Source organism: Haemorhous mexicanus, chromosome 2, assembly GCF_027477595.1.
Source record: "Haemorhous mexicanus isolate bHaeMex1 chromosome 2, bHaeMex1.pri, whole genome shotgun sequence".
In the NCBI taxonomy this organism is placed as follows: Eukaryota; Metazoa; Chordata; class Aves; order Passeriformes; family Fringillidae; genus Haemorhous; species Haemorhous mexicanus.
Window position 1 is genome coordinate 38,729,088 of NC_082342.1, and position 14,489 is coordinate 38,743,576.

Consider the following 14,489-nt stretch of genomic DNA (forward strand, 5'->3'; position numbering starts at 1 on the left):
TTGAGAAGGAACCAAGTAACCCCTCCCTGTCACCAGTCACAATGTAAATGGTTCATATTCATTTTATACCTCAAAAGTCACAGCAAGTACTTTTAAGTCTGTTTCTGGTTCTACAAGTGTGGTGCATCCCCTTCACCCCCTTGGGCCACAGTAGGACCTTAAAATACTCACTCACAACAAAATATCAGCATTTTCAGGCTGCTCAGATCCTGTGACACCAGATTCCTACATCCTTCTGCGGGACCTGACCTACAAGTTTACAAGCAGCAAATCCACAACTTCTCTGTTCAATGATCCTAAATGCAGCTGGTTTGGATTTGAAGAAGACCTTAAAGCAACGAGAGGGAAGACACTGTCAGGAACCTGCCACTAGCAGTCTTTAACTTGTAAAGGCCCGTAGGAAAAGTGGGAGCTGCTACCAAGCTCTCAGGATGGCCCCCTCTACCCAACTCAAGGCTGTCACAGGATCCCAATGGGCTCAGATACAAGGCACCATCAAATTTTTGATGAAAACTTGGCCCTTCTCCTGAGAGTCACCAGGCAAAAATGTGGGGTGGACATGGATTCCAGTGCTGCTCTTGTGATGAAAAGACAGCAGTGAACATTAAAGCACTTCATCTGCTTGTTCTTTATGAAGTGAGATTCAATACTCACACATTTACAAAAGTGTTTATTGCACAGCCTCATTAATTTTCAAGAGAATATAGTAACTACAAATTCTAATTTCCCTCATCTCTGTGGTACAAAGGTCTGAAAACAAACCTAACTCCTCTTTGCAAGACATATGCTGACAGGTGTATAAACAATTTAACTTTTAAATAGCTCTTTTCTTCCACCAGATCATTCCCTAAAGTTAAAAAAAAATTAAAAGAACACAGCATAGAAAGGTATCTTTCTTAGTATCTTGGCTTCTTGGAAAAAGGGGTCCGTGCTTGGAAGAACAGCTCAGGGGACCAGACAGTTGGCTTTTTCAACACAACCCCTGAATAATTTCCACCTGAGAGGTGATTCTCACCTTCTGAAGGGGAACAAGTTTTCAGGACAGGTTCATGTAAAAACAAGGTCTTGGTGACACTTGCAGATGAAGGAGTCATTAGAATCCTGGCTGTATCCCCAGGGCTTATTCTCTCATTTTGGATGAGATTTTCATCATTTTCACTGCTCTTTCTGCTTTCAGAAATAGGGCTCCTGCCAGTGTGCCCACGGGTTGATTGCAAGTCAGCAGCCCAGCTAACTGCTTTTAAATTTAAAGATGCAGTTGGTTTCAGCCCTTTGTTTGAAGATGGAGGGATCCACTCCTCCAAGCTGGCAGGCAGTTGGCTGTTCAGGAACTTCTGGGAAGCAGAGCTACCACTTTCTTTGTCTTTCCTGTTCCTTGGTCTCTCATGTTTCACTAATTTGCTGGTAAGTTGCTGCAGCAGAGTGTTCTGAAAGGAAGACCTGGATCGCTTGCCTTTGGAATGGATTTTAGTGGGATTTTTAGGGGTGAAGAGGTTGATAAAAGGGCTTTTTTCCCCAACAGGCCATAGTTTCTGCAGAGGTTTTGTCATAGGAGTTGACTGTGAATAAGGAACGAAGTCCTGAGCACAAACTGAACTGCACTCTGAATCCCAAAAGGAGTAAGTTACAGGCGTACTGTGCTTGCTAAAAGCATGAGGGGACCTGGGTAGGGATGAGCTCAGTTTTGAACTGTTACAAGGAACACCTCCAGGAGAAAGCACTGACTCAGCTGCGACCTTCTCTGTCAAAGTATCTTCCAGTACTGAAGAACTACATGATTTATTTAAGAATTCCACAGGTTTTGCTACATCTCTTACACTTGCATCAAAGAGATCAGCAGAAGCATTGTAGCTGCCTTCAGGGAAGGTGTTGTTCCACTGCAGCTCTTTCCTACTAGCACTTTTGAAGGTATTATCTGACAGTTCTGTCAATGGTTTAATTTCTCTTATATATATACTTTTTTCATTGTTGGGAGTTGGTGGATCAGGGACCTGGGCCCCTGTGAGTGTAAGATCTGGTTTTTGGCTCAGTATAGAATAGTTTTCTTTATTTTCACAAGAAGCTAAACAGCTTTCACATGCAAAATGCACATATGTGGCTGTCTTGCTCTTTTTTGAACAGGAGGTTTCTCCATGCAGCCTAATAAAAGACCAAGAGGAATTTGCAGGGTCGTTATTTGCTTCTTTGGACTGCACACATCTGCTCTGAGAAACAGAAGGCTCTGGTGTAACTGGCAAGGATGCTCCACCTTCCTTGAGGGTTGAAGATAAATCACTCGGGGAAGACTCATATTGTGACACATCACCTGGAGGGTTTGCATTTGACTGAAGACAAGCAAACACTGTGGTCTCCCAACTATCATTCCCTGCTGGTGGCAAGAGCCTCCCTGAGACACTGGCTGCAGGAAAACTACCTACAGCTTGCCTGGAATACGATTTGTTAAGATTTACACCCAACTTGCTGCTCTCAAGATGAACAAGTTTGCCTGCACCAAGGCTGGGTGATGTTACAACACTCCTGCCATCCTCTATTCTGGCTAACAATTCATTTAGGCTTTCTGAGAATGGGAGCTCTTCCCAAAACATGGAGTCCATCTGAGACACTCCAGCTACATTTACGTGATTAGGAGCTGAGGTATCTCTCTTGCAAACAAGGGATTTGTGGGATTTTTCTGCATAAGAATAATTTCTACTATTAATTTTAGGGTAATTGTTTTTTACCTCAGATTCCAAGGGATATTGTAACAACTTGGAACTGTTTCCATATGAACATTTGGTGTTTGAAGAGGAAACTCTCTCCAATTTATCAGTTGCAGAGATACTGTCAGTCCGACTAAGCTGTGAACTCGATTCATTATCCTTCTCTTTATCCCCTTCCTTCACAGAAGAGATCAGAAACTGTGAGTCCCAAAGAGTTTGATTGTTGAGGCTTACACTGCCCAATTCTGCAGAGACAGGCTTCTCCTCTTGTTCATGCTGTTCACTCACCAGCTTTCTCACTTCCAGAGTGGGAAAGTCTTCCACTGTTACCCAAGCAACAGATGAAGTCAGACTTAAGGATTGCTGCCAGCACCCTAAAAAACTTTCCCTGCCACTAGACTGAACAGAACAGGAGCTCCTGCTCAGGCTAGACAAGCTGCTGAGCTCACTGAGAGGTTCATCTATGGGAGCTGATGACGCATCAGGTAAATATGAGCTGTTCTTACAATTTTTTTTTAATTTTGCCGACTGCAGGAGATGATCTAAGTAGCTGATAACAGTGAAGCCAGTAACAGCAGCATTTGGCGGGAAGATCTGGCACGCCACAAGGTTTTTTGTACTTCTATTAATTCTGGAACACTTCTGCAAGATGCTGCTGGCAGCAGAATGCCCTCCATCTTCCCTTGCACAAACCTGGGTGAGGGGAAAGAAAACAAAAAAAAATTAAGTTAGAGAAAAAAATATTAACACACGTCTTTTAAGTCAGGCGTAAATTTAGATCTCCCTTTTTGTCAGGATCTGCAGGGGAGAGAATACAAAACAGTCTGTCACACAAGGCCCTCCCTGGGAAATAAACCCTGGCAAGGGCTGTAAAGGGCATCTCAGTGAGAGGCTCTTTGCTTGTTGCAATTACAGAGTTTTGGAGCTGGAAAAACAACCAAGAACTCTGAGAAAGGACTTCACAGAAAATTTCTTCCTCCCTTTAGGGCACTGAATGCTTCCGGGCCTCCTCTAGTGCAGTTCAGTGTGAATGGCTGGCAGCCTAAGGCCAGTGCTTTGCTTTTATCCAGGAGGCACTGGGCAGCACTTGAAACAAAGCACTCTGGTACCAGACACTTGACTTGGCAGCTGAGCTGCCAAAGCCAGCGTGGTACTTTCTGCGCACTACATCCGTGAAAGGGAAATAAGCTACGACCTTTATCTACTCAGATGGTTTTAGAGAGCAGTGTTTCAAAGGACCTTCAAATGCAATTCTTTGTAAAACCTGCTTCTCTCTACACTGAAATTACAGGTGAAAAATGACATTAAACAGAGAGGGAATTAGCTCATATTTTAAGAAATGGATAAACCCTTTCTCATCTACCCCTCAAGGTCTGGCAAAGCCAGCGAGGTCAAAAAGCAGATATAGTTATCTCCAACAATCCTCCTCCTCCCTGAGTCTGTGCACAGTTTAAGGGTGAATGCTGTTAGCCAAGGACAACACCCTCCTAGGTAAGTCTTTAAAATATATGTTATGCTGATTCTGAGAATTATCTGTGACATATACACAGCTGAACACAACTACATAGAAATGTCTACAGCCATGGGCTGAACAAAATCTTTGAATGTGTGTTCAGCTCTTGTGTGTGCAGGAGCAGCCATAAGGCTGGTGATATCTAGGATTAGTTATATTTGTCAAGGCATCACGCCCAGAGACCCGGTCAAGGGTTGCAGGTAAGTAAAGTTAATCCATTAAGCCCTCCAGCTTCCATTACTTAAGATGCTGTCCACCAGGAAAAATCTCAGTTCAGATACAACCTGTGGGAGAGGCAAAACACCTGCCAGGTAGGATTTAGTTCACAGATTTCATAATATGAATGACTCACATAAGCAACATTTGAAGAGAACCTTGAAAATTGTTTTTATAGAAATATTGCTAAGAACTAATATTTCAAAATGTGTTAAACACTTAAAAGAGCCACCAATGCAGATGCTGAACAGCTGTACTTTAACAACATTTTAAAAATGCTCTGAAATCCAGAAATATTAAAATGCTATAAGGAGGTGTGCTTCTCCTTACATTTTAGACTGGAAATGAGAATACACGGCATGGGAAAGGTAGGGCAGTGCTTGGAAAGAGAGTCTGTTTCTTGCTCCAACCATACATGGTTTTTTTACAGGCTCCAAGCTGTTACTGGTTTGCACAGGAGCTGGCATTGCTCAGGCTCTCCAAAAAGCACCCTGACAAGCTGTTAAGCTGACTACTGCCATTCAAGATGATTTTTGGATGTGACTCATTTAAAAAAAAAAAAACAAACACAAAAAAAAAAACACAAAAAGAAAACAAAACAAAACAAAAAGAAAAAAAAACCCAAAAAAAAACCCCACAACAGCCACAGGAGTCTAGGGGAAAAGAAGCAGAATCCTTCTCATGTCCTAGCCTTACATTTTTTCAAAAAGTTGTACATGAAGCTTTGATAAATTAGTCTATACCTCTAACTGGCTACAGAAACTCACTAAAAGGCCATAATGTGGATTAAATTTACCTTTACTCCAAATATAAACCTTTTTCCAATGAAACAGGTTTCTACTGCTTGAACTAACGCTCTTGCAGCTGACTCTGTGTTTGTTTCTCCTGACAGCTGATTGAAGTCCTGAATATACCTAGAATAAAAACACATGGAAGTATTGGACCAACAAGGAAGAAGCCTTACATGGATTTTTAGCTGTAGTATAGTGCTAATGAGGACACATGTTAAGCAAAAGATTTTGTGCTAGCTTCAACTAAACTCAGAATGAAAACAGGAAAACCATGAACCTATAAATTAAATTCTTTAGTTCACCTAACTTGTTAGTGAGATAAAGTAAACAAAACAAGCACTCTGAACAAGTTCAATACACACACAACTTTCAGGTGGTCCCCATGAGGTTGTGATTTTTCTGCCAACACAGTGACTGTACAACACTGGTCAAGATGCTGCTATTCCTCACACATCCTTCCTGCCCAGCCTTTACAGCATGGCAGTATCCATGTAAGACTTGGAAATAACTGCTTTTCACAGCTGACAGCAGTGTAGGGCAGAATGCCTGTCACGAGCATGTTATTAATGCTGCTAATATGCCATTACAAACAATTCATCTTTGAGCCTTGATAACACAAGGCACTGGGAAAATCACAGACTAGAGAAAGAAGCAGGGAATCTATCTGAATATCCCATCCTGGCAGTTTCACATTTCAGAAAATCTGAAGCTCATAATGTGGGTGGTCAGGCTCTGAGGACTAACAGACTTTCTTAGAAATCCCTTTCTTCAGGAAAATTTGGTCATATTGCCAAACAGTCACAAGGTGCATTCAAACCTTTAAAAAAGAAAAGCCAGAGGCTCTATCTGGAAAAGCCAACTTACTTAAACAAAGGAAATTCAATCATCTCAAAAAAAGGAGAAAGGACACAAGGAAGAAGCCAAACCAACCAAGCAGGGAGGCTCACTTAACAGGCAGTAGCAACTTTCAATAGACAAGTGGAGGGTTTCTTTTACTACCTAGAAGTAATTCATCTCAAAACATCAAGATTTCAGGAAGAAACAAACTTCCACACTTTCTCAAGGTGATGGGTACCAAGGAAATGCTGGAAGGAAGCACTTTAGCAGTTACTTCCCACTCATCTTCCCACCATCTAGGCTCATTGCAGTTTTTTTAGGCTGAATAAATAGCAGCAGCTATATGGTCAGACAATCTATTCCTTACCTCTGCAGATTCTCTGCGGTGACCCCAAAGAATGGATCTAAGCAACTTCCAAAAACAGTGATGTCAAACAAATCATTAGTGTCAGCAATCTTTAGGGACAACCTATATCTGTAGTTTGCATCTTTAGCTTCACCTGTGCAGCCACATTTTAGACAGTTGAACCTGACAAAAGACAGTAAAAGGATAAAAAAGATTGAATGTATGAACGTCTGTTAATCACTGCTGAGGTAAGAATTTATCTGCAACTGTAAATATCACTACTATAATGTATCAAATATTCCATTAAAAACCTAAGAATTTTTTCTTTTTCTTTACTCCTTGAGGCATTAATCTTAACAAAGGCTCAGAGCAAGATGTGTGTATTATGACAGAATGCCTCTAGTTTCTTTCACTGATTTATTAAATGCTAGCCTGTTGTGAAATTGAAGGGACAGTGGATTTTCAGAGACTGTTGGGGTGCAATTTGGAATTTCCTGCACTCATTTTTCTCACATTTCATTCTTTTCCTCCTGCAGCTTGAGTATAAATACCTAGATTTAAAAAATAATCAGGAAACAGCCCTGTTATTTTGTTATTTCAGCATTTGAAACAACAGATATCCTTGTTTTACAAAGTCAGCTCCTTCTATTTAGTGCTGGCATTCATTGATTTACTCTTCTTCTGCATGTCAGAGATTTCACCCACCACTGCAATTAAAAAAGAAAGCTCATCCCTTTCTGGACTTGCACTCAGTGAAGAGTCATACAGGACTACCAGGTGCACTGCACATGTAGAATGAGATGAAAAAAAATAAAATCAGGATTTGATCTGAAGGGGCTGGATTTTCACCACTTTGTTTAGCGTTCAGCTAACAGAGATCCCCAAGTTAATGGAAATCAGTACATGAGCCCCAAAACAGGACATACCTCCTGGAATCCAGTATCAGCCTAGAAAAGCAGTTTTGACAGGCAGGATAGAAGAAGCAGGAATTCTGGATGGAAATCACAGAGGCAGCCAAGAGTCCCTGCACACTATTCATGTGCTCACAGCATCACCTGAAATGAGTAAGTTGAAATAGTTAGAAGAGTTCTCATGAGATGGCAATATTAACTGCTTTCAGTTGGGTTATTTTAACTTTTTGAACAGCAGCCTTCAGGAAATTATGATCTCTCTTTGAAAACAGAAATTCTATTAATTAACTCTTAAAAAATAATAAAAAAAAAGATTAAGTTATGCAATATGAAGGAACTGTTGATGGCATTTGCACACCACTGCACACAGATCACGCAAATCCTCACTTGCATTTATGGATCTTTATCAGAATTATCCTTGGGCACAGCACTGCAGTAAATAGCTTTCTAATTATTTTCCTCACTTTAGAGTGAAGTCACAAGATAGGGTTAAAAAGTGAAATGATTCTGCACTTGTAACTCTACAAATGTTTCAACACCAATGACTTGGAGAGGTTACTCAGAAAACCCTGAAAAAGGCTCACAACAGCAACTGTATTTGCTCCTGTATCATGCTCTTCGAGCTAAAAGGGCAGCTCCTGGTCAACAGAGGCTGCACAAATTTGACAAACAAATTATGAACTAAACATTTAAATAAATAGGAATGAATTTATTTTTATTCAGTATTGCTTTCCTGCAGATTTATTTTGGCTTTATTATACTATACTGCAGAAAACATCAAGTTTTAGGAAACTTCCAGTATTTTAGACAGACAGAATTTATTTTTCTCAGCAGATGTTAAAAAAATGTAGACAACAATCACAGAATCCTGGAATGGTTTGGGTTGGATGGGACTCAAACATGCCCTAGTTCCAGCCCCAATGCCATGGGCAGGGACACCTTCCACTAGGCCAAGTCACTTGAAGCCTCATCCAATACCTCAAATCACAGTGCTCCAACTTAAATGGCCAAAATGTTCTCGACAGCTGAATCAAACAACTCCTTAAAAGTCTGTATGTGCAAAAGCTCTTTTATCACAACCGTAGCTAAATATAAATCTCTCTTTGATATAAACTGCAGAATAGGAAGGGAATTCCACATCTTCATCCCAAAACTCTCTCTGAGAGGCAAAAGACCAAAGAGATAGAGGAGACTCAAGTATGGCTTTTGCAGGTTAAAAAAAATCCCACATTCTGTAATCAACAATGATGTTTCGTTTGTGTTTTGCCACCAGAAAGTTAAACTTACAGGCTACTCCTTTGCCCTTTGGAACATCTGGAAAATGGAGGGAGGGAAATGGAAAAGCTGTAACAGGGGGCCAAACAAAATAAGAAAAAAATAATCTCTTCAGAACATACATATTAACAGAAACTAATTTTACTCAATATATTGAATGGTGAATGCCTTCAACTCTTACCAAAAGGGAACTATTTTGTTTTAGTAACAAAGATTTTGTTTTAGTACAAGATAACAGTAAAAAGTACATGGAAAATAAATCAATATATAGAAAAGGAGAAGTTAAGTCTGATTTTTTATTGCCCAAAATGGTGGGCTTGGAGAAACTAGTAGGTCCTTCATTCCCACCTGTTTTCAACTGAGAACTCCAGAAACGAAGTTTACATAGTTCTTGTTACGTGCACTTTTACGGGACATTAAAAAACACACAACAAAACCAAAAAACCCACAAAAGCACACCCCAGAAAACAGAGAACACTGCAAGTATCAAACTGAAATACGGGAGATAAAGCACAGCGCGTAAGTGCTCACACAGGTTCTGCCAAGAGCAGACTCGAGATCTCCAGCTCTATTTCGCTTTGGAAGAAATACAGCACTCACTACCTGCACGCAGACTGAAAGAGGTCGGCACGAATAAATCTGTTTTACTTGAACTTTTTGTAACAAACCAAACAACCCAAACCTCAGCGCCAGGCCGGAGAACCACAGAGCCCCGCTGCCCTCGCTGCGCGGCTCCAGCGCGGTCCCTGGTGCCCTCTGGTGATCCCGCTGCCTCGCTCTCTCCCTAAGGAAAACCAAAGCACGGCTCGGTAACACGTCTCGCTCCCGTTTGCACCCCTGAGCCTCCCCGAGGCCGACAGCGAGCGGCCGGCCCGGTTCGACTCACCCGGGCGCGGGCTGCGCTCGGAGCCGGGCCAGGCCGGGCGGTTCCGGGGCCTGAGGGCAGAGCGGAAGGGCGGAAGTGCAGCTGCTGAGCGCCGCCACGGGGGCGGGATGAGGCGACTCTCAGCCAATCGCGACGCACTCCGAGGGGAGAGCGGCCCTTCTCGCCCAATCACAAAGCGAGAACGTCGGCCGCGCCCCCGCAAGGCGCGGGGCGGCGAGATTGGTGGGTCACGTGCTTCAGGATAGCCAATCGCTGCCTCCCCGCGGGAGGCCGCGCGGCCGAAACACCTATGGAAGCCACCCCGGCCAACAGCGAAGGCGTGCGCGAGCTAACTGCCGACCGCCACCCAATCGGAAGGCGCCGCTGGCTAGGGCCCGCCCCTGCACGTGTAGGTTGGCCCCGCCCCCAGGGCCCCGCCGCTCCCCGCGGGGCCGCGCGGGGCAGCCCCGGGCGGGGGAGCCGGGCCCGTATAAAGCGGCGGGGCCGAGCCCGCTCCTGCTTCTCCTCCTGCCGCTCCTGCTGCTCCTGCTGCTCCTGTCGCTCCTGTCGCCCGCGGCGATGCTGCGGCTCCTCCTGCTCCTGCCGCTCCTCGGCGCGGCCGGCGCCCTGCCCGCCCCGCTCCGCCGCCGCCGGAGCGCCTCGCTGCCTGTCGGGCCGTACGTGAGACGCTACCTGAGCCAGCAGGTGGGAGCCGGCTGCGGGGGAGGGAGTTTGCTTGGGGAGCGAGGGCTCTTTCCTCTGCCATTAGCCTCACTCGAGCCGCGGGCGGGACACGGCTGTTCGCTTCAGGCTTTTAAAAAAGCACTGAGTGCCGGTTCTCTCTGGTAAAACGCTGCAAGCCGTGAGTATTCCGGTTAAGTGCAGGTATGTAAAGTGCCGGGGGTTTGCTCTCTTTTGTGTCCGTGTTCCCGCACACAGCGAGGGGCTGCGCTCCGCGGCTGCACGCCGAGCAGTTGCGTGGGGAGTTTTGTTTGTTTGCCTGTTTGTTTAATCACAGAATGGTTTGGGTTGGGAGGGACCATAAAGGTCCATCTAATTCCACCTTCCTCCCTGCCATGGGCAGGGATGCTTTTCCCTCGATGGTGATATCCGTTTAGTTTTAACCTTTTTTTTTTTTTTCTTTTATACGTTCTCTATATTCCTCGCACATGTATTTGTAGCTCTGTAGCCTGTTGTGTTAGTGGCTAGTTATCCCAGTGATTTTCCATGACCTTTCCCTAGGCAAAAAGACAAAACAAATTCCAGAGGTCCCAGCCCCAGGGGGCACAAGGCCCCTCTCCTATCTTGGTTCTTTCTGGGAACCAAGGTTGAGGACAGCTCTTTGAGATACATTTCATGGACAAAGTACAGCTAGTGCCAAAGGGGGGACTCTAGAGATGAGGCTTGACCTGGGGGGGGAATTGCATCACCACTTGTCCTCCTACCTGGTGCTTTTTATCAGTTATGCTGATTTCTGAAAACCTATAAAAATGTACTCCCCCCCTTTGGGGCTGGGCTTTTGTGGACATCTTTCCATAACTACTTCTGAAAACCTTCAATAAAGATCCACTTTTATGTTACCTCCTTAGTAAAATTATCTCGAGTTTCATTTCCAAGTTTAAAAAAAAGGCAAAAATGGAACAGATTTGTGTTACTAACTTGAGCTGTGTCACCCTCTCTCCTCCAGCAGTTTGTTGGTGAAATCCATGGCACGTGGGTAGAACAGAGGGCTCTGCAGTGTCTTTAAGTGTTGGTGTGGTTTTGTTGAATCAGGCTTGAAACCCACCTTGTTTACAGGTTTTCATAAAAACAGTCAGCAGTTCCTTGGGTGTGTCGAGCAGTGTCTGCAGTGTCCCCTGTTCTGTACCTGGGTTTCCTAGGAGAGGCAGTGGTTCTTTTTGCTGGGAGGCATAGTAAGGGAGGAGGATGTTTTCCTGGTCGTAGTACTCTCTTGGTTTGTTCAGAATCAGGCTTGTAGCATGCATCTGAATTTCATGCCCTGGTCTGCATAGGGAGTGGTGGGAAGGAGAAGGTAATAATAAGAATAGAATAGTTTAGGTTGAATAAAATTATAGAATAGAATCATTTAGGTTGGAAAAGACCTTTCAGATCATCCATTAACCCAGTACTGCCAAATGTACCACTAAGCAATGTCCCCAAGTTCCATGTCTACACCTCTTTTAAAAATCTCCAGGGCTGTTGATTCAACCACTTCTCTGGGAAGCCTGTTATCAATGCTTAATAACTGTGTCAGTGAAAAAAAAAATTTAAAATATCTTATCTAAATGTCTCTTGGTGCAATTTATGGCTGGGCATCTTGGATGATATGTGGATTGAATATCTCCTGTTTCAGCTTTGTACAAGGTGAAGTTATGGTGGAGTGAGCAAAATGGGAAGATTACACTCACAGAGAGAGTAGATGTAAAGAAAACAAATAACCTTTGTAAGATTATACTAAACTGCTATGGAATAATTTTAGGGTCAAGGTCCCTGTTAGTCGAGGTGGAAGATAGATTTGTAATTATTTTAATGAGAAATCCATCCACTGAGATTACAGTCTTCTGCAGATAGTGTTAATGGTTTGGGAATGCTCCTGTTCCAGGGATCTCCCTGCATAAATCCTGTAATTCCCGTGTCTTGACAACATCTCTGCCTCATGTTCACTCGGGTAGTGATTTGAGATTTGTGTCCTGCATTAACTCCTCGAGCAGCCCTGGAGCTTGTATTGTGAGCATACTGCAGATAGCTTCTGCAGTGTGTGGCCAGCGCTGGCCAGGATATCACTCCTGCAGCAGTGGTGTAATTTACCCTAATTGTTGTGGCACACTGGTTGTTGCACATTGCTATCATAGTATCAGTGATACTAATTCTGTGCTGTGAGCTGAGCCACCCTTTGTCACCATCTGTTACACTTCTGTCCTCACCTCCTCCCAGGGCTGTGGTGTCACCTGGCTGTTCTCCTCAGCTCTAGCACTGACAGCCCAGGTGCCATCCAGCTGCCAGCAGAGCAGCAGAACTGCAGCATGGTTGAGACCTGTGCATTTTGGGACATAGATAGGTATTGAGAGATGGGAGGGAAGAGTCACAGTAACAACCTATTGTAAATATTGATGCCACATCTTGTTCACCCTTCTGTCTCTTCCTTTCATGCCTCAAGCACAATCACGTTGGCTGAGAGTGGCTGCTGCAGGAAGGAGGGAGCCCATTCACCGGCCTGGAAATCCTTGCTTTCCTTGTCCAAAGATTTACTGATATTGTTGAACAGAGTGGAAGAGGTGTGATCATCAAAGATTTGAATTCTGCTGCATGACACTTGAAAGATACAGGGGTAGCACAAGAGGTCTAATCACACGGAGAGCACAGGACACACTATCAGTAGCACAGTGTGTAGAACTGATAGCATTCAGCCCTGATGAAGCATGCACTCAGTACTGTTGTCTGGGAATTTGTAATTGCATTATTATTCTGTACTGCAACATAAAAGCTATGATTAACATGTTAAATAAGGTGCAGTGATACTTTGCCACCTCTCTGGGTTGTTAAGTTTAATTACTTACATTATATTTCTTATGACATGAATTATCTGCTTGTGTTACTTGCTGTCAAGTCTTTCTTCTTAGCTAAGATTCCTGTTTTGATTCTTGTTTCTTTCTTTGGTGATTTTCATCACAAGTAGAAATAATTTATCTAAAAGCATTCCATTTAAAAAAATACTTCATTATATGGCAAAATACTATGCTGTCACAAAGGAAATAGTTTCATACCTAAAAATATTAAAAATACCTTTAAATAGAGTCTTTAAATACTTAATACTTCTACAGAAGAAAAATTTGAAAGTGTAAGTAGATTCCTTACATTATTTGTTGCCTAAAAAGTTACTTCTTGATAACTGTGAATAACTTATTGGAACCTCTGGGCATGACAGTCTATAGACAGTTAACGTTGAGTGTCTAGTGTCAGCTTTTACTGTGAATCAGTGACATTGAAGTCTGTTTTCATAAAAATGGGGAAATAACAGGGTCAGAGTTAAGCTCAATGCTCATTGCATTAAACTTCCTCCTGTTTACCACTTTAGGTGTCGGATATCTGTGATGATGGGGCTAAAGTCTAGAATATTGAAAAATCGGTCAAGCAGAGTCTCTGTCAGTGTGACTAGCATCTTAGCTTGTTTGCTGACCTGTGCATGTATTTATTAACTTTGATTATTTTGTCTTGGAGGTGTGATTTTTTTTTCTTTTCCTCTCCCTTCAAAAGTAACTGATGTCTTTCAGCCCTCTACTCCTCTTATGTATAAGTGAAATACAAAGTTTTTACCCCAGTAAAAAGGTACCTCATGCAGACCTAGAAGAGGAGATTGCCCTTGAAGGAGAAACTCTGCCATCAGCCACATATTTAACAAATTTTGTGTGTTTATGGGATGATTATCTCCTTTATAGCTTTTCTGATGTATTAATGTGACTTTTGTGGGCAAGTCTGTGGTAATTTGTTTGCCTGCTAAGCAGTTGGTTGTGATTTGTGTGTTAAATTAATCCATCTAAAATGGGACTTTACAGAGAGAATGATGTGTAGAATGTATAGAGCTGTATCAGGACCACCACTGTTGGGATGGCTTCTTTGTAAGCAGCTGGGTCTGTGACCACAGTTCAAATTCATTGGAATGACTTGGTGAGGCATCCAAGATCCATCTAGTTCTCTTTACCCAAGCAGAAATAACCTTACAGCATACTGAAGAGAGTCTGGAGTCAGTCAGTTCTGACCCTTGGGGAGCCTTGTCTTGTACCTTTGTGTCTCTGTCTTTGGCACACATACCAGTGTTACAAAAACCACAGCCTGAGGACTTGTGGTGCTGAGAGCATGATGCCTTAAAATTGCTGATATTTGAAGGCTTCCCGGTGATAAACTCATTTTAGAAAGGAGAATGGACATGATGTCTCTTCACTCAATTTGATAATTGATGGCTGTGTGAGACTCTGTGCTGAGTAACCCTTCTCCTCAATCACAGTTTGTGAACTGCTATGAATTTGTCTAAGAACCAA

At 43.1% G+C, this 14,489-nt stretch overlaps 2 protein-coding genes across 2 annotated transcripts in view; one reads left to right on the forward strand and one right to left on the reverse strand.

Moving 5' to 3' along the window:
• Window positions 1-653: 653 nt before the first annotated feature.
• On the reverse strand, window positions 654-9,568 carry DDIAS (DNA damage induced apoptosis suppressor). Its single transcript, XM_059838514.1, has 6 exons — window positions 9,475-9,568; window positions 9,271-9,372; window positions 7,329-7,457; window positions 6,424-6,585; window positions 5,225-5,342; window positions 654-3,392 (listed from the first exon to the last, which is right to left on the reverse strand). The coding sequence occupies exons 3-6, from the start codon at window positions 7,439-7,441 to the stop codon at window positions 897-899; spliced, it is 2,889 nt and encodes a 962-aa protein (XP_059694497.1). The 5' UTR covers window positions 7,442-7,457; window positions 9,271-9,372; window positions 9,475-9,568; the 3' UTR covers window positions 654-896.
• A 332-nt stretch (window positions 9,569-9,900) lies between these two features.
• Window positions 9,901-14,489, forward strand: part of PRCP (prolylcarboxypeptidase) — a 29,123-nt gene continuing 24,534 nt past the window's right edge. Inside the window, exon 1 of the mRNA XM_059838515.1 lies at window positions 9,901-10,158. Within this exon, the coding sequence (XP_059694498.1) occupies window positions 10,033-10,158 (126 nt within the window). The 5' untranslated portion in view covers window positions 9,901-10,032. The remainder of the gene's footprint in view (window positions 10,159-14,489) is intronic.

Excerpts from the sequence above, each read along its gene's own strand:
- DDIAS (XM_059838514.1), bottom strand. The coding sequence starts at position 7,441 with ATGAATAGTGTGCAGGGACTCTTGGCTGCCTCTGTGATTTCCATCCAG. Across the intron at positions 6,586-7,328 it reads CTGATACTGGATTCCAGGAG|GTTCAACTGTCTAAAATGTG; the intron begins GTATGTCCTGTT and ends GTCTTTTGTCAG. Across the intron at positions 5,343-6,423 it reads ACCGCAGAGAATCTGCAGAG|GTATATTCAGGACTTCAATC; the intron begins GTAAGGAATAGA and ends TTTTTATTCTAG.